The following is a 27577-nucleotide window of genomic DNA, read 5'->3' on the forward strand; positions in this document are numbered from 1 at the left end:
CTTACTACTCAGGTGAGAGACCTTAGAGGCAACCAACAGTCTCTGCCACAGAAGAGGTTAAAATTGTGTCTGTGTGTGAGTGTATGTTTGGAGGAGGAACGTAGAGACTTAAAGCTCTGTAAATTTGGTTAATCTGCTGTTTTGGAGCTTCTGTGGTATTTCTCCTGGACAGTACTGTGGATAATCAAAAGGGAACTGTTAAAGATAGAGGCATAGATTGTGCACCTGGCATTGGTTTGATTTGCAAACCATTCTGCTTTCAAACATTTAATTTTGCAGATATTTAGGGAAGTCAATTGAGGAAGGCAGACCTTTGCTAAAATATTTTACTTACGTTCTATAAATTATATTTTGATATGCCAAGAAAACACTGAAATGGCATGGTAATCTGATTTAGGACCATGAACCTATTATAACACACTTTCTATTTAGCTGGCTTTGTAATTGTCAGTATTAGTGTAATTTATCCCCTTCAAATGTTTTTGAATAAAAAAGTATGGTTTCTAATTATAGGGTAGATTAGGTTAAAAGGATTAAACTAATATAGGATGTAACAATTCTCTGCTCTTTGAAAAGCTAACATCTGGGGGAATTTGGAAAGAATAAATGTGTTTAGAAATTGCATATTCTCTTAGATAGTTTTATAGGGATATTCTTCTTCCCATTTATTGATTGGAACTCTGCTTGCCCCGATTTTACCCACTGAACCAATTTACATGGAGTCAGTTGAATAATCTTTGACTGATAGGGCCAGACTTTTCCCATAGGTGTGTATAGATAGCATGCTTTACTCTTACAGTTTTGGTTTGGAAACCTTGGCACGTTGGTCCACACTGATCTGTAGGAACCGCACAGACTGATATTATGGAGAAGCAGAGTTTATCTTCTTAATGTTCGAGTGGAGGAGTAGGGTGGTAGGAGTGGCGGTTGTACTAGCAGTAGCTCTAGGTTCAACTTTGACAGGTGAGCCTGTCACTTCTCTGTCCTTCACTTAGTCACAGAGTGATGTCTCCTGGGTAATAAAATTTCTTTGAGGAAGATATTGAATCCTGATGTCTTTCAGTATTTTTCTAGATAGAGTGAACTAAGCTTTAAGAGTCATACATCCTAATCTCAACTCTTCTACCAAATAGTTCTGTCGATCTGTAAGTCAACATTGCTCTGGACCATATTTTAATAATAATAGGATTATATAATCTTATACTTGGAGGTATTTTAAAGGTCATCTGATCCAAACTTCTATCATGAATAAATATGAATAAATGATACTGAATAAATGAATAAAGCCCCTGCAGTCTTCCTGGTTTCAGCCTGTACATTTACTCTTTCAGAGGTTGGACACTCACATTTTCCAACCCCAAAATTGTTCATTTCCCAGCCCATCATGTTTTTGGATAGCTCTAATGGTTACAAAAGGGTCCTTGGTATACTGAGTGACAATTTGCCTTCTTATCAGTTTAACCCATTGGTTTTACTCCCATCCTCTTTAGCCATGTGAAATAAGACCAATCCCTCTAATAGCTGACAAGCTATTAATATTTGAGCCTTTTCTTTTTACAGGCTATGCATCACTGACGGTTTCAACCATCGTTCATGACTTGTCTTCCCCCGCCCTGCATCCCTCATCTTTTTAGGACCATTACCTCTCCTTTTCTAGTTCTGTACTCTATTAATGCATTTAAAGATGAAATTAGCTCTTTTGGCAGGGCAGTCAGAAACTCTATTAATTCATATTAAACTTGGAGTTAACTAAAACCTGTCTTTTCACATGGGCTGTTGCTAAGTTATTTGTCTATCCTGTACAAGTTTTTTGGTTTAAACACAGGGTTTTATGTTTATTTTTGTTAAGTTAATCTTACCAGATTTAGTGCAGTGTTTCAGAGTGCCTGTTCTTTTAGGATACTAATTCAGGAATCTAAATATATTAGTTATCTCCTTAATTTTATTTTCAAATTTGATGATTGTGCTGTGATTCCTTATCTCAAATCAAGGAATTAGTTTGATTATTTCCATCTGGACTTAAGAAAGCCACGATCTCTTAGCTCACTCTTTTCATTGATTTAGGCATCCATGGGTGCTAAATGCTTCTTAGTTCAATTGATTGAAAATTGACTATCTGGAGATTAATTTAGTGGAGGTTCATGTTCTATTTAATCCTGTTTTCCTTCCCTTGTCTATTTTTTCCTTTTCTCTGTTGATTATTTTGGCTTTTTATGTAGAGATACTTTTTTAAAAATTTATTTTTGATATAAATATAACTCAAGAATCAGAATCACTTTAAATTTGAAAAATATAAATTCCACTGATATTTAAATAAAATTGTGGGGTTTTGCTTATGTTTTGGGGTACAAAATAAACTTCTGTATTGGATCCAAAGCTTTTCATGGTAACCTAAATTTTAATTAGGAAATGCCATAGGGAATTCCATCTAGATGAACATTTTTTCAATTACAAATGCACATACTAAGGCTTGTTTTAATATAAGCTGAAAAAATAATTAAAAGAGAACTATGAGAAGAAATTCTTAAAATTATTATAAGCTGCTACTAAATAATTAACAATTTAGTTTCATATGTGAAAGCGTTTTGTAAACTGTAAAACACTGTAAATATAAGTTGCTATTATTACTGTTATATTCCGTAATAGTAGAGGAAAATCTTTCTATTGCATATTGATAAGTAGGGATCTGTCTCAATAATAGAATATATTATGAAACCATTTTATTACTCTTAGGTACGTAGAGAATTTTATTTTGGTTACCAGTGTCGCATATAATGTAGTTAATTCTTTCATGCTATTAGTCTTTCCTTAAGAATCTCCTTTTCTTCCTGCTATCCCATTTCCCTTACTACCTAGCTTAAGTGCCATTTCCTCTGTCATTTAAAGCCCTTTTGTCAAGAGTCTCTTAAAATGGTCTCTTCCTATTCTGAATTCTTGATATTTTTTTTGCCTGCACACCCATCATATGCTGCTTTGTCTTAGTGATCTTATTTTTAATTATATGCTTTCTCCCATTAACATGTCTGAAAATTACTTGAGGGCAAGATTTGTATCTTCACTTTGTTTTTGTCTAAGATGTAGAACAATAGTAGGAACTTACTAACTAATGCTGATGAGCCTAAGTGTGGTTGTGTAAAATTTCTGAGGATGTTTGAAATAGTTTTTGTTTCTAACATATTTAGAATTATCTTTATGCTACTAATTTGTTAAACAAACTCTTTCTTGGTATAAAGCAGCACTCTCTGAGCATATTGCCACAAATTCTGCAATAGATACTTAAGAATTGTCTAATAAAGAGATGAATAAATGGCCTGAAATAGCAAATGCTGTAAGTGTCTAAATATTTCACACTAACACTAGGAAATAGATTACATCCTGGGAGAAAACCCTGTGATTCTGATCATTTTATATGGAGCTTTTAAAAAGTGGCTCCAAATAATGATTAAAAAAAATTACCATACATTTGTACCCTCTGAAAATCAGAGGGAAAGAATTATCCTTTGTTTTTCCAGTGTTGGGGTTTTCCTTTGAACCCCTGCCCGCTTCCTTCTGTGGTATTAACAGCTCTGAGTCCTTGTGTCTACAGGTGTGTTCTGAAGCGTTTCTTTCCTGTTCTGCCTATGCCCTAAGGAGTACGGATCAGAGATACTGCTGGAATTTGTTATGAGAAAAACTCTTCCAGGATTGCTCTAGGCAAAGTGGGAAATGGATTATAAGCACTAACCTCACTTAATGGTGCATAGAAATGTGGATACTTTAAATGTGACAATAATGAGGTAGGCCCAACTAAAGACATTACCAAAAGAGTTACAGCTAGATGAGTATAGGGATTTGGCTGGGGTTAAGGAAGTTGGAACAAGGGGAAACATTAAAAGGAAACATTAAAAAAGAAGGTGGAAGGAGTAGGCAAGAAGTAGTAGGGAATGTGGTGTGAGTGGGAAGAGAAAGCAGATGTAAAGCTGAGTGGATCTGAATGCCGAAATGGCACGTGCAAAGGTTAGAAAAGAGAATTAACAGGAAGAATTAAGAAAGATGAGTGGTAAAGCCAGGAAGGAATTCTGAGTTAAGTTATTTTCAGTGCTTAGTAGTGAGAGGAAAAATATTAGACTACTTTTAATCATTTTCCACTCATCTTATTTTCTTGGGATGTGTAATTTACATTACAATCACGTGTTGCTTAATGACAAGGACACATTCTGAGAAAGGCATCCGGTGGTTTCATCATTGTGCGAACATTACAGAGTTCTTACACAAACTTACATGGTACTCCTACTACATACCTATATGGTACTAATCTTATGGGACTTCCATCATATGTGTGGTCCATCATTGACCAAAATGTCATTATGTGGGCACATGACTGTACTTAGAAAGAACATGTTTTCTTGGTTACAGTTTATTGAAATGACTTATTAGAGTGCACGATTAGTGTTCTTCTGTACTTGAGGGAAATATTACATGTAGATAGTAACGTACAATAAGCTTGAGAAGGAGATATATGAATTCACGACTAAATTTTTAAATAATGTTTTCCTAATTGTGGAATATTTGCAAAATACAGTACAGAGAAGGAAGAAGCTCTATTACCTATTGTAATCACTTTTTTAAAAAATATATTTTTTGAAGAGCAGTTTTAGGTTCACAGCAAAATTGAGCAGAAGGTACAGAGATTTCCCATATACTCCCTCCCCCTACACATGCATAGGGTCCCTCATTATCCATACTTCACTCCAGAGTGGTACGTTTATTACACTTCATGGACCTATATTGACATATTATCATCACCCAAAGTCCATTGTTGACATTAGGGTTCACTTTGTTGTACATTCCATGGGTTTGGATAAATGTATAATGACACATATCCACTGTTAAATAGCATCATACAAAGTATTTTCATCACTAAAAATCCTCTGTGCTCTGCTTATTCATCCCTCCTTCCCCGCTGACCCCTGGCGACCACTTATCCTCTTATTGTCTTCATAGTTTTGCCTTTTCCACAGTGTTATCTGGTTGGAATCATAGTCTTTTCAGCTTGGCTTCTTTCACTTAGTAATATGCACATAAGGATCCTCTGTGTCTTTTTGTGTCTTGATAGCTCTCCTTTGTAATGCTTAGTAAATATTCCATTGTCTGGATGTACCACAGTTTATCCATTAACCTACTGAGGGACATCTTGGTTGCTTACAGTTTTGGCAATTATGGATAAAGCTGCTGTAAGCATCCATGTACAGGTTTTTGTGTGGATGTAAGTTTTCAATTCCATTGAGTAAATACCAAGGAGCATGATTTTTGGATAGTAGGAAGAGTATGTTTAGCTTTGTAAGACACTGATGAACTGTCTTCCAAAGTGGCTGTACCATTTTGCATTCCCATGAGGAATGAAGGAGAGTTCCTGTTGCTCCACAGCCTCACTGGCATTTGGTGGTGTCAGTGTTTGTTGTGATTATTTTTTAACATTTTATTCTAAATACTTCCATTATTTTATGCAAATAAACAAATGGTGTACAATAATTTAATGAGTTTCACAGAGTTGGACATATAGGTTCTTTTTTTTTTTTTTGCTGTCTGTAAAACTCTGTCATGAAAATTCTTTGTATAAATCTTTTTGTATACTTGTTTTAGAATAAATTCCAGAGGTAAAGTTGTACCATCAAAAGGTATATACATGTTTTTAAAAATCTCAAATTTCTTATTTAAGATCACTGTTGACTTAGGTAAAATTATTGCTTTGGGAAGTAATTTTCGAAGATAATTTTCTCTCCTGCCTTTAAATTTTCTGACGAATATTGGGAACTTGAATAAATATAATGTAAAGCTTTATTAAAGACACTAATTTCAAATGAATATCCCAAGAATATCCTATAAAAAGATTTAATATCATTTGGCTGAGTTTAGTAAACTCTTATGCTTTATTTGCCTATTTTCTGGTGGAAGTGCTCTTATGCAGTTTACTTGAGGAAAGGACATTAAGTAATTATTCAGCTGGTTAAAGATAACTGAAATTGAATAATAAGAAATGAAATTAATCATTTATGAATTAGAACATAAATTTAACATGGTTAATTCTAAAAGTAAAAATGGAGCTTTACCATGACACTTAACTTTTCTTTTCTTTTTTGTTTTTTAAAGAAAATTTACTTTGGTGAAGATAATTAGTCCAAATAAAATCTTACAGTCTAATAATTTTTAAGTCACTTAAGAATATTTGGTTAGAGTCATTGTGCTTTGGCTGTTCATATTTGAATGCATGAAGAAATATCAATTCTCTTGTAAAAATGATCAATGAAAATTTATTTGAAAAAAGTTTGCTTTTGCTTTTTTTTTAAACCTCTGTATAGTTTCTGTCTTTAATCTGGATTTGTAGGGTCGTGTTGAACTGATGCATTGTGTTTCTTGATTTGCATTTAACTCTTAGGAAATTTCTATCTAGTTAAATCTTGATGCCCACTGTGTCTTCTTAGCACAAAGCAGTGCTCATTTTCTCAATTTGGGAAAAATAACTCATTACCATTTATAATATTATTCTCTCAGGTGGGGAAAGTTATTTCACATTGGCTCTAAATATAACTGCAAGTATCCTTTGATAAAGTAACTATTCTAGGACATTTTGTCCTCAGTTGAATTTTTTAAGTAAATCTTCTCCCCCTCTGTTGATCTCATTTCAAGATTTAGAGATATCACCTGCTGAAAAACTGTGAACTCTCCAGAATGTTACAGCATAAAAATGCTTAAGATGAAAATATGGTAACAAAATATTTGTCATTGTATTGGTTTTTCTTAGTACTTCATACTGCTCTCGCTGTAGAAGTAATGATTCATTTGGTTTTAGCAGTTTGGTCAAGTCATTCACCAACCTGAAAGTTATTTTAATATCATTGACTTGGTACCCAATATCACTTTGTTTTTGGCACTTATCTTTACTTAAAGCTGTTTTCTAGCCAAGTTAATCTGGCTACACTTGCATATTGTTAAAAGCTTGGTTTGGGTTGTTAAATTACCCACCATTGTTAGGCTAAGTCTGCTTTTACACTAGGACTAGTATAGTCCTACATCTGAAGTGTGACCCCATGGGTCTCTACTGAATACTCTTGGTATTCATTGAGGTCTTTCTACTGTGAGTAATCAGTGGTTTCTCAGCCCTGTGTGACCAATGGTTTCTTGCCTGGCCTGGTAGAGTTTCACCCTACATATGTGCAAAGGGACCCCATGCAGGTTGTTGGAGCTCTTTTTCTGTGTCACTCTCTGCTGTCTGATATTCTGCCCACAAATTCCAGTTGCCTTAACCTCCCTCAAATCTGATGTCTTGATCTCCTCAACTCGAGACCACTGTCCTATATTTGGATTTCTCCCACCCTGCACTGTGTTTTGGAATGCGCCTTGAGGTAGAAAGCTAGAGTGTTGATAGGACTCATTTTGGTTTCACTTTACTCGGGAATTGCAGGCCTGTACTGCCTGTTGTCCAAAACAGTTGTTTCATATATTACATCCAATTTTCTAGTGTTTATAGCCAGAGGGCAAGTTCAGTCCCACTTACTCCTTCTCTTCTGTTACGGGCTAAGTGGAAGTCTGGTTTCTGGTGTTAATTTTGATGTTAAAACATTGAAATAGAGTACAAGAAGACCTCCAAGGTTAGTCAACAAGTACAGCCATGTGCTGCATAACAACATTTTGATCAGTGCCAGCCTGTATATATGACAGTCGTCCCATAAGATTAGAACCATATAGCCTCGGTGTGTAGTCTGCTTATACCATCTAGGTTTGTGTAAATACTGTAGGGGAGGAAGAAATTTACCTCTACCTCTCTAGGTTCTTTTGGCTTGGCTAAGAATGAAATTGACATGAGACAGAAAAACAGGAGAAGAACAAAAGTTTAATAACTTGTATACTGGGAGAAACCCGGGAAAACTGAGTAACTTGCTAAAATGGTCGAAGCCCTCACCTCAAATAACATCCTCAGCTAAAGACAAAAGAAGATGTTGGGGATTGGGAGAGTAAGGGACTTCAAAGGGAAGGAAGGCAATTCACAGGTAGGTGAAAAGGAGCAAAAGTTTGGAAAACAAGTGTTTGGTCATACAGAAACAGAACAACACAGAGGGGAGCCTAACAAACAGACTTTTCTAGGTTTCTGCCTGTCTGCCACCTACTTCATGTTCTGCTAAGGTGGTAGCTCACTTCCTGAGACAGGTTTTTTTAAAATCAGAATTGTTTTGGGCAGTTAAAGGAGAGGTAACAAGAAAAACTGAGTCTTTTGTTTCTTAGAAATAATCAGCTTAAAATAATCCTCATGTTAAAGAGATACATTTTTGGGTGTCAAATTTTCTTCCCCTTTAGTACACTCTGATGTTCATACAATGACAAAATTGCTTAACAACTCATTTCTTAGAACATATGCCCTTCTTTAAAAGACAAATGACTGTATTAAAAAGCTACTAGTGTTCTGGGTGGGTATAAAGGAAAATCTACTCTCTGTAAGGATAACACAAACAGATAGGAAGTAAAGACTATGACTTAAACTGTGTATATCAAGATTCCATAGGCAAATGGGAGCTGGAGTATAAAGTAAAGTCTTCAAGGTGGATTGAAATGGAGTAAGTACTATTATCGAGTGTACCCAGTACTGTGTTTCCAGTTTATATAGCTTAGCTAGAAGATTGGATAGAGAATTTTACTAAATTCTATGAATAGCTGTATTTCTAAGAAATGTTGATTAATTAGATTTTTATTAATTCTCTTTATATCTTAGCTTTTTTTATTTTTCCAAAATTGATAGTAGTCATTTTAATTGTGCACTTGCCTGTCTGTATAAGGCAAGAATTTCTGTTTCTAAGCACACCAAATCATTTAATTCCAAATCCATACTCCTCACATTACTTGTCTATAATATATGACATTAATGAAACATCAGCACAGTAGTATTTTTTAATGCCCAGCCATCCATCTAATTGTTAAATCTTTCATTTCTCTCCCTGTCTTTCTTATCTGATGCAGTTATCCCCGCCCTAAAACATTTAATGCCCAGTTTAGTATCAATATCTGTATGTATATCAAGTATCTATTTCTCTAAAATTGATATTGAAAATATACAAAAAATAAATGTTTTAAGTGTATTTAAAACAAAGGCTTGGGTATTATAGTATTGTGTGGTTGCATAGGCACAGTTTTACTCTGAGGCTGGTTTTTAGTTTCGCTGGTAATGATGAAGGACTTTAAAAAGACAATGTTAGAAACAGATTCCTAATTTTTCACACCTCCTTAGCACCAGGTTGTAAGCCCTGTTGAAAATTTGATCAGGCTGATCTAGTTTCGCTGCTCATAACTACTTACAATCCCATGAGCAGCCTCTCGGTGGCTGCCAGATACTCCTTGCCACTTTTTACCAGCTGTGATCCAGCTAACTATTGCTGTATCATTGAGGAGTCACGTTTGGACGCTGATATGTGTCGATGGTCAACCCTGGAATTATACAGTAGCTCAGGCATAAGAGAGATCTCTTTTCTATACCCAACATGACTCTAAGACCATTAGGAGTCTTAATCTCTTCTAAGTTCTCTCTATCTGAGGCTTCTGTGGCTACTGTCGTTGGGATTTCAGGACAAAAGATGGGGAATGGGTTTTAGATGCAGGATTTTGGATGCATACTATTCACCAGTGCTAAATAAAAGATCCCTGTGCTATCTGTTTATTGTTTATTTCCTAACCTTGATTTATTTCCTTTTAAAAGGAAATAAAGAGGAGAGAGGGAAGCTAGTGTCTTTTGGGCTTTTGTTTTATTAAAAATAACAACTAAAACAACAAAAATCTACCACCCACAACTCAGTGGACTAATTTATTTCTTTAAAAAAAAAAAATCACCCGTTGTCTATAGGGATTAGGAATCAGTGTGAAAGAATTGTTTAGGTAACATCCATGTTGTCAAACAGTACAGTATTTTATTAAGAGGCTGAATCTTAAGGATACTGAGAGGATGCTAATGCCAAAATAGATGTCTAAGGGGATATCTTACACTTCTCATTTGAATGTCTTGATTGGAGGAAATCAAAGTATTCTGTAAGTCCCTTATGCCTGGTCTAAGAGAGTCACTCATTCATTAAAAAATATATGTTGAGGGGCTGGCTGAGTGGTTAAGCTCACGCGCTCTGCTTCGGTGACTCAGGGTTTTCATGGGTTGGATCCTGGGCGCAGACATGGCACCACTCATCAGGCCATGCTGAGGCGGCATCCCACATCTCACAACTAGAAGGACCCACAACTAGGATATACAACTGTGTGCTGGGGAGGTTTGGGGAGAAAACACAAAAAAAAAGGGAAAAAAATGAGGAAGATTGGTGACGGTTGTTAGCTCAGGTGCCAATCTTTAAAAAAAAAAATATGTATCGAGTACTTACTATTTTAGGTGCTGGGATACAGAGGTAAAGGAGAGAGAAAGTGCACTATAGAGGCTTAATTTCGAGAGAAATTAGAAACAGCTGTTTTTTGAAGTTATTATCCTACCCTGTCTTTCCTCCACCTTTGCACATATGTAAATTAACAAAAAGAATTTTAAAATGACAAGTGGGGATTGAATAATTTGAAGGCTTTATGTTTATTTGAATCTTTTTTCTTTTTCCTTGCTAAATGTGAGATGACTGCAAAATGCTAAGTCAGTTTTCATCACTGAAGTTTGGGATGGATGTGTGTTTTCTCATATTAAATGGCTACTTTCTTTTGCTTTTCAGTCTCAATACTACATCTTTTTAGAATATTAAAAAGATAGCTTGCCTCATGGATACAGAGAACAGATTGGTGGTTGCCGGAGGTGGGGGCTGGGCAAAATGTGTGAAGGGGGTCAAAAGGTACAGACTTTCAGTTATAAAATAAATGTCATGGGGATGTAATGTACAGCATGGTGACTGTAGTTAATAATACTCTATTGCATATTTGAAAGTTGCTGAGTAAATCTTAAAAGTTCTCATCACAAGAAAAAAATTCTGTAACTATGTATGATGACAGATGTTAATTAAACTTACTGTGGTGATCATTTTGCAATATATACAAATATTGAATCATTATGTTGTACACTTGAAACTAATATGTTATATGTTGATTATGCCTCAATTAAAAAAAATGATAGCTTGCAAGGTACTTTAAGAGTTAATAGACAGACATAAGTGTGAAAAGTGGATACAGGATATTGTGGTCAGGCTGACAGACATGGCCATTTCTTGGTAGTTAGACTTTCCATTGTCTAGACATTTACCTAATGATATTTATGCATAGTTTATAAATGTCTATATCACAGGAATATTGTGAGGCATAATTAAATGTTATCCACAGCTGGCACACATTATTCCTAAAAAGTTTTATAAATATTAAATCGTATTATTATGACTAGAATGTGTAATGTAAAGGAAACTCTTGATGAATCCTGTTCACAAGATTTAAAAAACCCTTTCTAGGATATAAACAGTCATATCTACTTTGTTCTGTAAATTCAGATTTTAAAAATCAGGTCATTTTTATTTACTTTTGTGAAGTAATGATTTGTTTTATATAGATGAATTATACACACATAGATATTGACATATGTATGTTTATACGTGTGTAGAAAGAGAGTTAGGAATCGGCTCTGAACTATAGGCAGTATTCACCTTTTATTTATGTGTATCTTGGAAAACTTGTTTGCAAATTAACAGTACTATCTTGGAAACCTTCTGTTTTTATATCTTGCCCATAGTTGCTTGTTTTCTACCATTTCCTTCAGAGGAAGAAATTTAATCTTAAATTGGATAGCTAGGTTGTAGAAAGAGTTGAGTGAAGTAAGGTCTTTAGGCTTTTGCCAGAATGTGAACTCCCTTCATTACAAGGATAGTTGAGAATTTGCTGTAATTAGACTCTTAGGTGACGCTATCTGTTGTAGATGCCTTATTAGTTAAATACTTAATCTATGCTAGAACTGTTAGATGATACCTATTGGCAAGCATGTAGTAGATTTCGTTCATGTGAATGGTAAAAATTTGTTTGTTAGATTTTGTAAATTTCACAAGGTAAATTTGAAATAATTTTGGTTGGTGGTGTGGCAATGACTTTTTCCCAGATTTTAAAGTTAAAAAATTAAGGAGAGAAAAGTCACTTAAGTGCTTATTGAATGAGTATACGTAAATTCTGAATTATATTTTTAAGCATGAAACTAATGTAAAATATTTTATTGTAAAACAGTTTCCTTTTTAATTATTTTTTAATTGTTCTCCATATTCTTTGGTTAAAAATCTTTGTGCATTAAGCTTTTCTACATTTAAAATAATTTTTTTAGGCTAGATTCCCAGTGATGGAATTATTGGATCAAAGTGTGTGAAATTTTTTTTGAAAGTTCTTGATGTGTACTAATTGCCAAATTGGTTTTGAAAAGAGCTATACCAGTTTATTGCCATCAGCAGCGTTTGCATATCCATTTCCTTACCTATTATGCATTTAAGTGAGAATTGAAATCCCATTGTTGCTTTAATATGTATTTCTTTGATTTCTAGTGATGTTAAACATTTTCCACATTGTAAAATTAGTTGTGATGTTTGTTATTGTCTCTGCCCATTTATCTATAAGGGTTTAGTGTTTTTATTTTCATATTAGCTATTTCTGTGTTTAAAAATCAAAAATATCTGAATGTCTCTCCCTCCCACCCCCCAAAAAACCTGTCCAAAATTAAGTCAGACAACAAACTGGGAAAAAATCTTTGCAGAAAATCTATGAGAGGTTTTATATTTTTATCTAGCCAAATATCTTGGATTTTTGTGTAGTGTGAATGACACAAAGTTTAATCTTTAACTGGAGACACAAAGCTGCCGTGGTAATTGTTGTTTGGAAGCCAGTGCTGTGATGAGAGCCTCCCTCAGGCCTTCTGAAGGGGCACGGGGCCCTTTGCCTCTCCTCTAACTAGGCTATACTGGTTTTACTGCTTTATTTAGTTTTTCTGCCCCATCCATAGTAGTTGGACTTTATCTGTTACTACTTCTTCTTCTTATTATTAATGATTCTACCAGTAGCTGTAACTCATATTTCCTTCACTCTTTTTCTATGCACAGTGTGTGTGTCTGTGTATATCTTCAAAAATATATTTCCCATTGCAAGCATATATCACAGTCTAATTTTTCCTCTTTTATCAGATACTTACATTGCCAGTTTTTCACTGCTATAGTTTTGCCACAAGCTTAATTATACATTGTTCGGATTTCTGATTAATTTTTTAGAATGCTATTTGGGAGTAAAAATACTGGGTGAAATGGTAGAAAAGGTTTATTATTTAATTGTTTACTACTTGCTCGTTTATTTCTTTTTGAATAAGTAATAGAAGCACAGGCAAAATAATCAAACAGAAGACAGTTTATGCAGTGAAAAGGCCTTCCTCTTAGCCTAAGCCCCCAATCCCTAGGAAAAAAAGCCCTGCGATAAAAGACACTGTTTGAATGCGCCCGAATGACTCCAGCAGAGTGGGGAGGCTGGGGCGTGACACCTGTTGCTCCTGTGCCTGCAGGTGTGTGAAACATCATTGTGAGAATGCGCGTGCAGCGTGTAGATGGGAGTGTGCTGTGCGAGCTGTTCTACACTTTGCCTCTTTCACTTACTCACCTTGCCATGTTATTTTCCTGAAAAGCTGCACCGTTTAAACTTCCATGTTTTACCCTTATGAGCATTGACTGCTTTTGAGTTTTTAGAATGTTTGCTACATTTACTGGTGAAATTTTAAAATAACTTCTTATGACTGGGAGGTTGATTATTTATCCTGAGGATTACTCACTGGCCATAGGTAGCCATTCTTCTTATTTGAGTTTTAATTTCCATACCTTCATCATTATTTAAAAATTAAGATCTTCAAATTCTGGCAGGTCGTTTTATATGAGCTCTTTATAGATTAAGCCTATAAGCCTTTTGTCATCCTGTTGATGGCATATCCTATTTTCTCAGTCCGTTATTGCTTTTTAATTTTATTTGATTTTTGGAGGGGGCAGTCAGAGGTTTAACATTTTTTGTTGTGTTCATTTTTATATACCTTTAATTCTCCTCTAATTATATATTTTTTAAATAACAAAAAATCCACTTTTCTTAGAATCATGTGCAAAGTAAAGTGTACATGGGATATCCCCCCACTCTTTCCTTTTGTAAAATAGGTTAAAAGGTTAAGCAGCAGACCTGTCCACATCCAAATTATTAGAGACTTTGATTCATGAAGCCTCCTTGAAAGAGATTTGACTCTATCAGGACTAGAGGGTGGTAGAATTTGAACTGTGGAGTTTTACCAGTGTTGGTGATTTTTCCGTTCGGCCTCGTATGGCCTCTGTGAGTGCCTGTGTGTAACTGAGGGACAACGACATTAGTGTGCATCACAGCCGTAGGTGACGTGGGTGACGTGTAATTGCTGACTGAGGGCAGTGCCCCGAGGGCTCAGGCTTTGGCTCGGCTCTGTCCTTCTCATTTTAGCCTCTACCTTTGCTCTTACTTTTGAAGGTTATGAGCCTTCAGTGACCAGGAGTAAAGAAGGTATTGAGCTGTTTCGGGTATATTTTGCATTCTGGCTTTGGCTCCCTCTCTAGAATCGTTGGTCACAACTTTGTTAACTCAGTCATTGATATCCAGTTGAAAATTAGAATGAAAGGAAGATCATTGAAAGATACATGATCCACAGGTCATTGATGTGCTTTTTCACTAATCAACGTAAAAACAAAAGAGTGGATCTACCTTCTGCAGCCCAACTCTTATGCGTGATTGTTCATTTTTTCCTGTGTATTTAGATCACATTATAAGTTATAGCTTATATATATATATTATAGGTTAAGTAGTTACTCTGTACTTTATCAAAAGTAGTTAAATTTCTTAAAGGATCCCAAAAAGGAAAAAGAAAATATTAGTTCAAGAGTATGCACAGTTTAAATATTTGTATATTCAATTTTTATCTTAAATTTTCTTAAATTTATCTTGAATTTTCACTATTCAGTAGAAACCGAATCCAAATAAAATGTTGTCTGCTTATGAAGTTTGATGATCTCGTGTCCCTGGGTAAGGGACTGTACTATGATTTATATTCCTGCATAAATGGACAAGTGTCACTCCCCACCCCCTGGAGTCATTTGTGTTCAAACACTATCTTTTTTTGCAGGGCTTTCCCCCCAGAACCTTCTGGAGATTCTTAATTTCTGGTGGCCTTACTGCCTCTATTGTGGGGGGCTAATGGAAAATACACAGCATCTGTATCTGAAGCTAGAGCAAGTACTCCTACTATTGGCGTGGCTCCTAGTGGTTCCTCAGAAGCAGGAACGGGGCTAGAAAAGAATGGCAGATGTGGAGAGATTTTAGCATTAGAATGCAGCACGTGACTTGATAATATGTTTCTAGATGTGAGAGAATTAGCTGACATTATAATGATCATTGTCACTGTTTATGGTGCTCTCCAATACTTTCAGCAATATACAAGGAAAGTATTCTTATTCCCATTTTACAGATGAGGAAACTGAGACTCAGAAATCATGTTTCATTCAAAGTGAACACAGGTACTGTAAACAGGTGGAGAAGGTGAATTTAGCTTAGGAGGTGGGCAATTTAGGAGAGAAATATCTTGTTAGAAACTTAAAACAGTAATTTGGAGAAGCAGGTTTGGAGCTTATTAGTGAGGATAGGGCTAAAGAGTAGATTTGGAGAATCTTATGCCTGAGAGTGATTGTTAAAATATTGGAGATTGGCTGGTGATGTATTATGGAGTCGTCTTGGCAATAGAGTTAGTTAATTGTTCACCCAGGCAGTGCTCCCTGCCACTCTTTCTGGAGCAGAGGTCCTGACTGCCTGGGAAGCATTAATGTTGTTCAAAGGAGGTTGCAGAACATGGATATAGGAGGTGGTGTTGTGGATAGATTGTCTCAGCCCTATCCACCCCACCACCCTGTTGGTAGCAGTGTGCTGCTGCAGCACAGATCTGAGGCCAGGCGGGCAGGTGCACCCTTTGGAAGATGCTTTAGAATCTCTGCTTATGTATTTGAGGCCCTTCGTTGCCATGATTCTGTGCCCCTTCCAATACATTTTCTAGAATCACTGTCCTAGACCCATAGAGAGAGAGTGGGGATTGTTGCTTTTAATTCTACTTGTAAGGAGATATCCTTTTTGTTACATAATTAATTATTGAAAACAGAGAGGTAGTATATTGGCCCCTTTAATAGTATAAAGAAGAGATTACAAGTAAGTGACTTGCTTAACTGTGAGGGATGAGGGATGATGTTCATTGCAAAGACATAGCAACAGTTGTGCTCTGGCCTTGACTGTTCTGGGCTCTGTTCTCTTACCCTGCAGGCCCACCGCAGTGCCTCTGCTTCGATCTCTGACTCTCACGTCCGACTTCCCCAAGCTTGATGGAGCATCCATATTGTTCAGCTTTTGAGTTAGGCCTGGAGTTCTTGTGTAGCCTGAACCACTCATTTGGCTCTAGGCCCAAGATTTTACAAGCCACAAGGAATTACCTGAGGCTGTGTTTCTTCTCAGGCAGGAGGGTGACACTGCCACTGGCAGGCAGTTTTGAGGGTTCACAATCTCTCCAGGAGAAATTTACAAATACTCTGCTTTTTCGAGATGAAATTTGCCATCATGGTCAGTGAATCATGTGATAGGATTGAGCCTGGTTAGTGGAGGGATAGGGTGTGTGGGATATGTGTGTTTGCAGAATGTATGATAAGAATCACCAGTAGGGTTGGTTGGTTTGTTTGAAACTACAGGAATATTCCAATTCATCCAGTGCATCAATAAGATGTACTTTGGGGATGAGCCGTACTTGCACAGGTAGATACTGCTGCCAAAAGGAGTATGTCATTTCTCTCACGTGTGTTAGGGTAGGAAGAGAGTTGGGAAGCACAGATCTAGGAAGTGTCGTTCAACTTGAGGTTAGGAGGTGTTTCTAAATTGCATACATATACTCATGATCAGTAACGTGCTTTCCATCTGTGAGTAACTTCAACAGATAACTACACTTTTACAGTTAGTAAGAGTAATTCTGCTTAGTAACTACAGAATAATTCTCATTTTAAGTGTTGGGCAATTTTGGAATTGGGAAAGAATTAAACGGACAGAGCAACTAGATTTGTACAGGCTTTCTTTTTATGACAGGTACCTGATAAGTTTTCATGAAAATGGAGAAAATATTCATTTTTGCAAATGCCATCAATCTTTAACAATCAAAAATTCACTTGGCAAGAGAAGTGGTGTAGCTATACCAAATTGTGGTTATTGTTACATTGTTTTGTTTACCGTAAACCTGGCTCAATATTGGTAAATATAGTGTAGCAGAAACTGAACTGTTGTGAGCTATCTGGGCACCGGTCCAAGATATCATTAAAAATACTGCCTCAGACTAATTTGGGTTTATGAATAATATTTTGTTAACAGCTCAGCTGAAATTGAGCCACATGGTGTAGCTTAAAAATTCTGAATCCACAAGATAATGAGAGTAGTATAAGTATATACTGCATGCTTAATATTTTGTATTTGAGTGATAAATTTATGTGTAATTTTGGGATACAGGAATTGGAATTTATATGCTTTGAACTATAAGCACCCAAATGCTTAATATAATCTACTATCTTTAAAGTTTACTTAATGCTATAGTTTGCTGTTAATTTGAATGCCTTATGAGGTAAAATATTATTGGCTTAACAATCAAATCTACAGAATAAGGAGAAGTTGCTGAACAAATATTAAAATGGACATTCAACACCCATGTGGGCATATGGATGTGTAAACAGCTAGAGTTTATGTTAATATTCACTGAAAAGATTGAAGGACATAAAGTTGTTGGAAAGGTCCAATCACTTAATTCATTTATTTTGCTAATGAAGGATCGTAATTGTACCTTAAAATAAGTTATAGGGGTTATTAATGTTTGGTTATAAATTATTAGTTATATCAAATATAACATAGGGCATGAGGTTATGATAAGTGAGATGATCCAAGACAAAATCTATATTTGGATGTTTCTTGCCAAGAAAAGATATATTTGTCTTTTTCTTTATGTGCTATTTTCATTAGTTTGAGTTCTCTCAGAACATACATATATAAACTCTCATTGAAAGGTTATAGGAGTTGATTTTCTATCACTTAGTGCATAAAATATTTTTGTAATGAGAAGGTGTGTGCATTATTTAAAGAATGAATTTTAAATATTCCTCTTCTCAATAAATATTTTATTCATTTTCCAGGTTAGCACTCTACGTATATGAATATCTGCTCCATGTAGGAGCTCAGAAATCAGCTCAAACATTTTTATCAGAGGTATGTTTTATATATTTTCTGCATTGTGTTTTGATATATAAGCAAATGAAAAATATACTGTTAACAATTATTTGAGAAAAATTGATCATTATATATTATATGTGAATGCTTAGTTATCTGTATGCATAATATAGTCTGTAGATTATTTGTAAGCATTTTTAGTATCCCAAAATGCTATTCTCTGCTGGTAACTTACTATTCAACTTTCTAGCCATTTCCCCCTTAGAAATGGAAACTAATATTAGCCTTGACAACAATAATCAAGAAAGCAAATTTGCTCTAAAATCAAAAAAAGAAGAAAAACATCACCGTATCTCTGGTTCTAGCAATATCTTATTTTGGCATTATTCACAATTTTGGAAAATAGGATTTTGGATTCTCTTTATTTTATGTGGATAATAATGGATTGATGACTAAATTTCAGTTGGAAAACATTTTGATAATCTTATTTCAAGTCCTTGTTTCTCTATTTTTCTTCTTCACATTTTTTTAAACTTTGAATTTGAGATTTTTTACAGTGGTACTTTTTATTCTCCAATTTAGAGGATTAGGAGGATTTTTATTGAGTTCTATTATATGCCAGGCACATAATGGCCCAAAGTGCTTTACACATATTATCTCTAATTCTTATAAGAAATTTGCAAGGTAGATGGTATTATTCCCGTTTTACTGATGAGAACAACAGGACTCAGAGTGCTTATTTAATTGACTCATGGTCACACAGCTTGGTGAGTTATGGAACTAGGATCCAAGCCTAGGTCTGTGTTAATTCCAAAGCCCCTGGTTTTCCCTCTATTTCTCTGCTGTCTAGTATGGTAGCCACTAGCCATATATGGATTTTTGAGCACTTGAATATGACTAATCCAGTTGATAATTACTAAAAGAGTGAAGTGGATTTTGAAGACTTAGTATGAACAAAAGAATATAAAATAGCAATAATTTAAAAATTTTGACCACTCGTGGAGATGGTAATATTTTGGATGTGTTGGGTAAAATAAATGTATTTCTAAAATTAGTTTTACATTTTTTTAAATGCAGTTACTAGAAAATTTAAAATTACATGTGCAGCTCTCATTTAGGGCCACGTTTATATTTCTGTCGACAGTGCTGCTCAAAATCGCGTTGTCTCCAGGGATCTCACTGGGTCAGGGATGTGACAGGCAACCCCTTGACAAAGTGCCCTGCATGAGTACAGCCTTCTTGAGCTTCACCTGCTCCCCACACATATACACACAGGTAAACACAAACACATAGCTCCCAAATCTTTTATCTAATGAATTAGGACAGTCGGCCCTCCCTGTCTACAAGTTCTCGCATCCGCAGATCGAAAGGCCTACGATGGTTGCATCTGTACTGAAGTTGTACAGACTTTTTTTCTTGTCATTATTCCCCGAACAATACAGGATAACAATTATTTACATTGACTTTCCATTGTATTAGGTATTATGAGTAATCTAGAGATGATTTAAGGTATACAAGAGGATGTGCCTAGGTTGTATGCAAATACCACCCCATTTTATATAAGGAACTTGAGCATCTGCAGATTTTGGGCTCTTCGGGGTCGTGGAACCAATCCCCCATGGATACCAAGGGACAACTGTATATATGAACTATTAGGGCCTATTTGCAGATACAGAATTTGAGGGATTTGCCCACAACATATAAGAAATCAGTTATCTTACCATAGAAGGAATATTCAGTGTAATAAAAATTTGGTGTCAAAGTTAATTCAAATCAAAACAGAAGTTAAGTCATTAATTAGAAGACTTTGGTCTATGCCCTTTCTAAGTCACAGCCACTGATACTACAGAGGAAGTGATTGAGATCACAAAAAGGATGCTCTTAATATTTGTTTCTTCATCATTGCCAACTTACGATGTGTTTAAAAGAAACTAAAGCTGGCTATGGAGATTTTAAATTTTTATTTTAATGCAGTTGAAAACTTGATGAAATGATGAAAGAGTTTACTGATCTCTTTCTTTAGATCAAGGGCTATTTTCACTTGGCTCAACTTGCTTAATCATCAGGGATTCCTAAGACTGTTTTCTTACCAACATTATAAGATTTCAGATACAGTGATTATTAAGCTTCATCAAAAAAGAAAAATGTTGCTAACTTATTTAAGGAAATTCAGATATTTGGACTCAAATGGGTTATATGGATTTAGCAGATAACTAGATACTGTACTGATATGTGCTGAGCTCAGTGGAAAATGGATATACAAAATTTCTAGGGCTATTTTGTAGAAATGAAATTAATTTCAGGAGAGATTCACATACTTTTGATAAGTATTTACCATGATTTTATTTTCTCTGTCTGCATTTGGAATATAAAACAGGATTTCTCTAAGTTACTGGTTTGGTTCAGTTTCACAAGAGGAATCAGTTAAGGTGAAAACAGACTATTGTCACCATGAAGAAACAGTATTTCTGGACTTTGGAGATGAGAGTATGTGATTCCCAGAACTGTTCACTTTCTGACTTGCCAAACTCTGAGCGGTACTGTGAAAAAACATTCTCGTTACCTAAATAACCAATATGGGGTTGGCTAAATATAGGGAATGGCTAAAGTAACTGAGGTGTAAGAATGAGTTAGATCTATTTGGACTTACATGAATAAACTTCCAAAACATTTTCTGGTAAAAGAAGTGAGCTGAAGTATACCATTTACATGGAAACCCTTGAATATAAAACAATGTATATTTTTGTGGGTACATATTTTTGAATGTAAAGTATAGTAAAAGATCTGAAAGAATATACATGCCAGACTAGTTATTTCCGGGAGTGGGGATGTGAAAGGATCAAAGGAGAATTTTATCCTTACTTGTAGGGTTTTTTAAAACAAGAAATATATATGTTTATAGTTATTTAAAAATAGCAGAAGAGAAAACACAAAATTATCTCAATTTTAAAATAGCTGTTGCTGAGTACACCCTAGAGTTCTAGATAATTTCAGTTGGTTAAATTTTAATAGCTTAACTATTTGCTCCCTCATGCTTTCAGTTTCCACCATATCTAGCTGCTTGTGTTTGCCTCTCCATGCTGTAAGGCGTCGGTCATCTGGACTTTACTCGATGGTATTCCCTCTGCCCCAAATCTCCTCCCCTTCTCTACCACATTAGCTTAGAAGTAGCTTTTTCTAGCAAGGCTTTCTCAGGGCTCCACCCCTCTATGCTGACAGTGCATTCTTACATGAAGACCTTTGCAAACTATGCCAGGAAGCTTGGACTTTATCTTGGGAAAAGGGAGCTTTTGATGATTTTTAAGAAAAAAAATAACATCATTAATTTTGTACTCTGGCGTCTATGTAAATGGCACCCCTCCTCCCTAACTATGGACAGCAAAGAAAAGAGAATGTAATCTTTTAGAGCTTTGTACCCTATTTAGCATTGCTTTCTCTTTTACTTTCACTTGGATCCTCTGGAAAATTTAAGGCTGCTTGTTGCAGAATGACTTCTTAAGTAGTTTGAGTAGTAAAGGACTGTGTTATCTAAATTCTTGGTCTATCCCCAGATTTTTACATAATTCAGAACTGTGTTACACAGGAACTTAAAAAAAATACAGAGACCTATTTATTTGGGTTGGGTATTGTGAAATAAAGGGAAAGACTGAAGTGACACCAATTACTCAGAGATTCAATGTTCTCACCCTGGTTCAAGGGGAAGGAGAATACTCCTTCCAAGTTTCGCATACGCCCTCAGGATGAATGAGGCTACGGATGACTACTACGTTAAGGAGCCCTTTGGAACCAGGATTTACTGTGCTGGGTCACCTCTTTCATTTGCATGGGTTTGTTCTGCTGGGCGAAGTTGTGAGAAGGTCAGATTTGGAACTCCAGGCACTATCTGAACAAGTAAGATGTGTTTCTCGGAGTCCAGTCTCTCACTTGAGCTTACCTTTCTAATAGTGCCCTTGACCGGGCCATGAAAAATTGGACAGCTTTTGCTATTAGTCAGAAGACTGGGGCACTGTTAGACCAGCTGTTCTTTTTTTTTTTCTTAGTAAAATGAGATAGCATTGAACTAACAGTAGAAATCAAAACATATCTCTAGCCAGGTTATGTTAAACTAGATTATTGTGATCTCTGATTCATGATAGATTCTGAAGCACTACCTGAATGCTAAGTATAGTTTGTGTGGCTTTTCATTTTCTTACCCCCAAGGGGACAAAATTGAATGTTCTTTAGAAATATTCTCAATGTAGAGCCCTTCCTCTGCTTTGTCTTTTATTATCCTTCAATATCCAATAATTATAAACAGAATGCTAAGAAATCTTCTTTACAGTTCTATACCAATTTTTGTTACTGTGGATTCATGAGAAGCTGTCCTTTTCCTGGTTGTATTGTTTTACTTTGCAAAGATAATTCCTGCTTATTCCAGAAATTTTGCATGGTATTCATACCTCCGAGTGAGGCCTGATGTCCTTAACAAATAAAATTAAGAATTACTTGGAGTATTGGAGAGATCTGGATTGTTGTTTCCTTTCCTAAAATTTTTACATTGTTTATACTATATTGCTGGCCCTTATTTGCCATAAATTAGCCAATAAGTTAGCCAGAAATAGAAGCTTAGAAACATCTAATAGGTTGCTTCTTCAGATTTTATTAGGAATGCTAAATTCTTGAACACCATAGACTCCAAAATTCCGTTCTCTCTGTTTTATCTTTCACCTATGTGGAGAGAGAATAATAATTTCCTAACCAGTTTCTTGAGCTTTAATTTGGAGGCAGTGTAGTGTAGTGGGTAAAGAACAATACTTTGGGGCCAGGCTGCTGGCTTTGAATTATGTTGTACATCTTATTTACTTACTCAGTTTTCTTATTTATAAAAAGAAGATCATCATACTAATACTTGAAAGTTGTGCTGAGGTTTAAATGAGTTAGTACACATAAAGTGCTTAGAAGGGCCTGGCATGGAGTAAGTGCTCAAAAGTGCTGTTTTTTAAATTCTTGACCAATTCTTTTCTATCTTTTGTAGTTTCTTTCCTTATAGTAGAAGTATAAAGATATGTCCTATGTGCACATGTGCTCCTAGTGTCTGTCACTTGGATGGCCACACTCCTCCTGCCTCCTGGGGTTACCTTTTCTATCAAAATGGCTCCAGCTTGTAATCATCAGGGAAATGCGAATCAAAACTACACTAAGATATCACCTTACACCCGTTAGATTGGCAAAAACATCCAAAACCAAGAGCGACAAATGTTGGAGAGGTTGTGGAGAAAAAGGAACCCTCATACACTGTTGGTGGGAATGCAAACTGGTACAGCCATTATGGAAAACAGTATGGAGATTTCTCAAAAAGTTAAAAATAGAAATACCCTATGACCCAGCCATCCGATTACTGGGTATCTATCCTAAGAACCTGAAATCAGAAATCCCAAGAGTCCCTTGCACCCCTATGTTCATCGCAGCATTATTTACAATAGCCAAGACGTGGAACCAACCTACATGCCCAGAAACTGACGATTGGATAAAGAAGATATGGTATATATACACAATGGAATACTACTCAGCCATAAAAAAAGACAAAATTGGCCCATTCGCAGCAACGTGGATGGACCTCGAGGGTATTATGTTAAGCGAAATAAACCAGTCAGAGAAAGACGAACTCTATATGACTCCACTCATAGGTGGAAGTTAATATATTGACAAGGAGATCTGATCGGTGGTTACCAGGGAAAAGGGGGGGTGGGGGGAGGGCACAAAGGGGGAAGTGGTGTACCCACAACATGACTAACAAAAATGTACAACTGAAATCTTACAAGGTTGTAATCTATCATAACATTAAAAAAAAAAAAAAAAAAAGGCTCCAGCTTGAATCCTGAATGTTATAGGTTGTCTCAAGTCCCCTCTAACGTTTCTGGGCCTTGCTGTGGGGAGGGGAGCCTCAGGGTCTCTTGCTGTACACTCTTGCTCCTGCCAAGTATTACAGTCCCACTGCTTCTCCTCCTTATGGCTGATACTTTTTCTTTGCCTGAAATTTCCCAGTTCCCTCCTAGCCTTGAAGCTCCACTAACTCGTTGCTCTTGTGTATAAAAGATTCTCACTGACAACTGTGGGAAAACTGGAGAATATTAAGCATTGTACAATGCAGGCAACAACATTAGCCCGATTATTAGACACAACTCTCCTTAAGTTCTTGCCACAGGGAGTTTCTCACTATCTGTTTGCCTGAGGGCTCCATAGCCCCTCACAACCTCTCCCATTTTCTCTTATTCTGAATCCTGCCAGGACCCTCCCCGCCCGCCGCGTTCTTCTTGCCAAGACACTAACAGCAGCCTCCTAAGTCCTTGTTATTTTATTGTGTAGAATATTAAGTATTTGTTCTCTATTTTCAAACCATTCCTAGGGGGCCTCTGCCTTTCTGGGCCAAAAAATAAGAATAGAAAGGATTCATGGAGGACTTTTCTCAATAAAAGGTATTCCTCTTTAAGAAGACTTTGCCTTCCGTTTAAAGCAAGCAGCACTGTTTAATAAAACTTTCTATGATTATGGAAATAACCTGTAATCTGTGCTGTCTAGTAAGTTATTCACTAGTCACATATGACTGTTGAGCACTTGAGAAGTGGCTAGTGCAATTGAAGTACATTCAATTAACTTAACTTTAAATTTAAAGATCCACGTGTGCCTAGTGGGTACCATGTTGAACAGCACAATTTTGGATTATCTGCTTCAAAGTGCACTCAGATATTTCGTTCTGTTATACACCTATTTGCTTTAATTTTTTGAATTAAAATGTAACAATATTTACTTTTTTTTTTACTTTTAGTTTAGTGTATGGATGTACCCATACTTCTATAAATGGAAGACTTTAGAAAGTTGGTGGAAACAGTAGGTTGTATCTAAATTAGAAGTCTCAGGAATTTGGCCTAGGAATAAACGTATATGCAGGCTATGTTCTTTTCTTGACACGGGGACTACTAACTTTATCCTTTTTTGGTATTAAAATTTTTTTGAATATTGGTTCTCAAAAAGTAGAGGATTTAGAATATTTTGAAAAGTTTGGAGCCCATGAGCCTCAAACCTGCTGCTGTGATGTTGGAGATGCTGTAGAAGTGGGTCTGGATCATCCAAAGAGTTCCCACACTGACAAGGCGAGATCCTCCAGAAAGGTACTGCTGGCATCCGGAATTGTTCCACCTCTGCTGCTGCTGCTGCTGCTGCTGCTACCCAGCCAAGGGCAGGAAGCTTCTCTTCTTCCTCCTGCCTTTTGATCTGCTAGTGCCTCTTGTTGGCAAAACTTAACAGGAAACCAGCTGGCCAGGAGCCTAGGAAATGTAATTTTCAGAATCACAGCACCAAGTGTAGAATGGAGCATAGAAGGGTGGTGTGGGACTGAGAGATAATAGGTCAGTGACCAGTATACCTTGCCGGAAGCAAATGATGATGAAAAGTTAAGCAAATGTCTGTGTGTGTATCTGTATATGTTCATGTTTGTGTACGTGTGTCCCTTTTTCTTTGTTTACATAAATGGTACTTTATTATACATACTGTTCTGTGCTTTGATTTTTGTTTCACCTCTTTGATTTCATTCATTTTATATTGGTTCATGAAACTTCATAATACTCTTTTTTATAGTTATAGGATATTCCATTCTATGAAATGTGCCATGATGTATTTCACCAGCCCCCAACTGATGGACATGATGGATATTTAGGTTGTTTCTAGGCTTTTGTAATTACAAATAATACCTCAATGAAAATTTATATATATATATAATTTTGCACACATGACCATATTTATGGGCTAAATTCCTAGAAGAAGAATTGCTATATCAGATAATATGTGCATTCATAATTTACGATTATCATTTATAAAACATATGGGGTGAGTCTTACTCCTGCCGATACGCCTTTTGTTCATGATTCAGTGTTTGTTTCTACATTTAAATAGAAATGCTGATAATGCTGGATCATATGATAGAGACACAGCATAATCACAGACAAGACTCTCGAATGCAGAATATGGCAGTGAGAATGGGCCTCCAGATTTACATGAAAGTTACAGGAGAATACAGCTTTTAACTGAGCAAGTGATGGAAGGAAGGGAGGTGGATGATTAAGCAGCAAAAAGCTGTAAGACTAGGGAATACACATTGGGGCTGGAATAGTGGAAGAAGGAAAAATAGAATAAAGAGAGAGAGAGATTATTTGCATAGATGTCACTCAAACACCCAAACAAGCCTGAAGCCCATGAGACTCAGTACAATAGAAAACACCTCTTCATAACTCTTTAGAAGAATTGTTTCTAAAATGACTGTTGACCTTTAGAGGTATTTTCTGGCCATTCTGTGACTCCATCCTTCATTAATACATGTTTGTTAAAAAAGTAAATTACATAGATGAATATGATTTTAAACCAAAACTACTCCTTTACCCTTTTCCAGAGATGATAGTTGTAAATTTGGTGTGATTTCTTTCTTTTTTTTTTAATTAATTAATCTTTTATTGCAGTAACATTGGTTTATAACATTATATAAATTTCAGGTGTACATCTTTATATTTCGATTTCTGTGTAGATTACATCATATTCACCACTCAAAGACTAATTACAATCCATCACCACACTTAATGTGCTAAATCACCTCTCTTGCCCTCGCCCTCCTGCCTCCTCCTTCCCCTCTGGTAACCACCAATCCAATCTCTGTCTCTATGTGATTGTTTGTTGTTTTTATCTTCTACTTATGAGTGAGATCATACAGTGTTTGACTTTGTCCCTCTGACTTACTTCGCTTAGGATAATACTCTCAAGGTCCGTCCATGTTGTCACAGATGGCCCAATTTCGTTATTTCTTATGGCTGAGTAGTATTCCATTGTGTATGTGTACCACATCTTTATCCATTCATCCCTTGATGGGCACCAACGTTGCTTGCTTGGCTATTGTGAATAATGCTGCAGTGAACATAGGGGTGCATGTATCTTTACGCATTTGTGTTTTCAAGTTCTTTGGATAAATACCCAGCAGTGGAATAGCTGGATTGCATGGTAGTTCTATTCTTAATTTTTCGAGGAATCTCTATACTGTTTTCCATAGTGGCTGCATCAGTTTGCACTCCCACCAGCAGTGTATGAGGGTTCCCTTCTCTCCACATCCTCTCCAACACTTGTTGTTTCCTGTCTTGTTAATTATAGCCATTCTGATGGGAGTGAGGTGATATTTCATTGTAGTTTTGATCCATTCAGGTTTCCAATTTCTAAATTTAATTTGTAAAGAGTATTTAGTTAGAACTTTTCATTTGTGAGAGATATTGACCTTGTTTTAAACTTTTATTATAGGGAACTGCAACTCATCCGAAATATAAACAAT

The 27577-nt window shown here is 36.0% G+C and overlaps 1 protein-coding gene across 13 annotated transcripts in view; it reads left to right on the forward strand.

Annotated features, from left to right (window-relative positions):
• The window catches only part of SSBP2 (single stranded DNA binding protein 2), a 290537-nt gene that overhangs the window by 61383 nt on the left and 201577 nt on the right, over positions 1–27577 (forward strand). For all 13 annotated transcript variants that reach the window (XM_014857023.3, XM_014857025.3, XM_044777908.2 and 10 more), the window contains exon 2: positions 18201–18273. In XM_014857023.3, the coding sequence (XP_014712509.1) occupies positions 18201–18273 (73 nt within the window). The remainder of the gene's footprint in view (positions 1–18200; positions 18274–27577) is intronic.

This window comes from Equus asinus, chromosome 9, assembly GCF_041296235.1.
Source record: "Equus asinus isolate D_3611 breed Donkey chromosome 9, EquAss-T2T_v2, whole genome shotgun sequence".
Taxonomy (NCBI): Eukaryota; Metazoa; Chordata; class Mammalia; order Perissodactyla; family Equidae; genus Equus; species Equus asinus.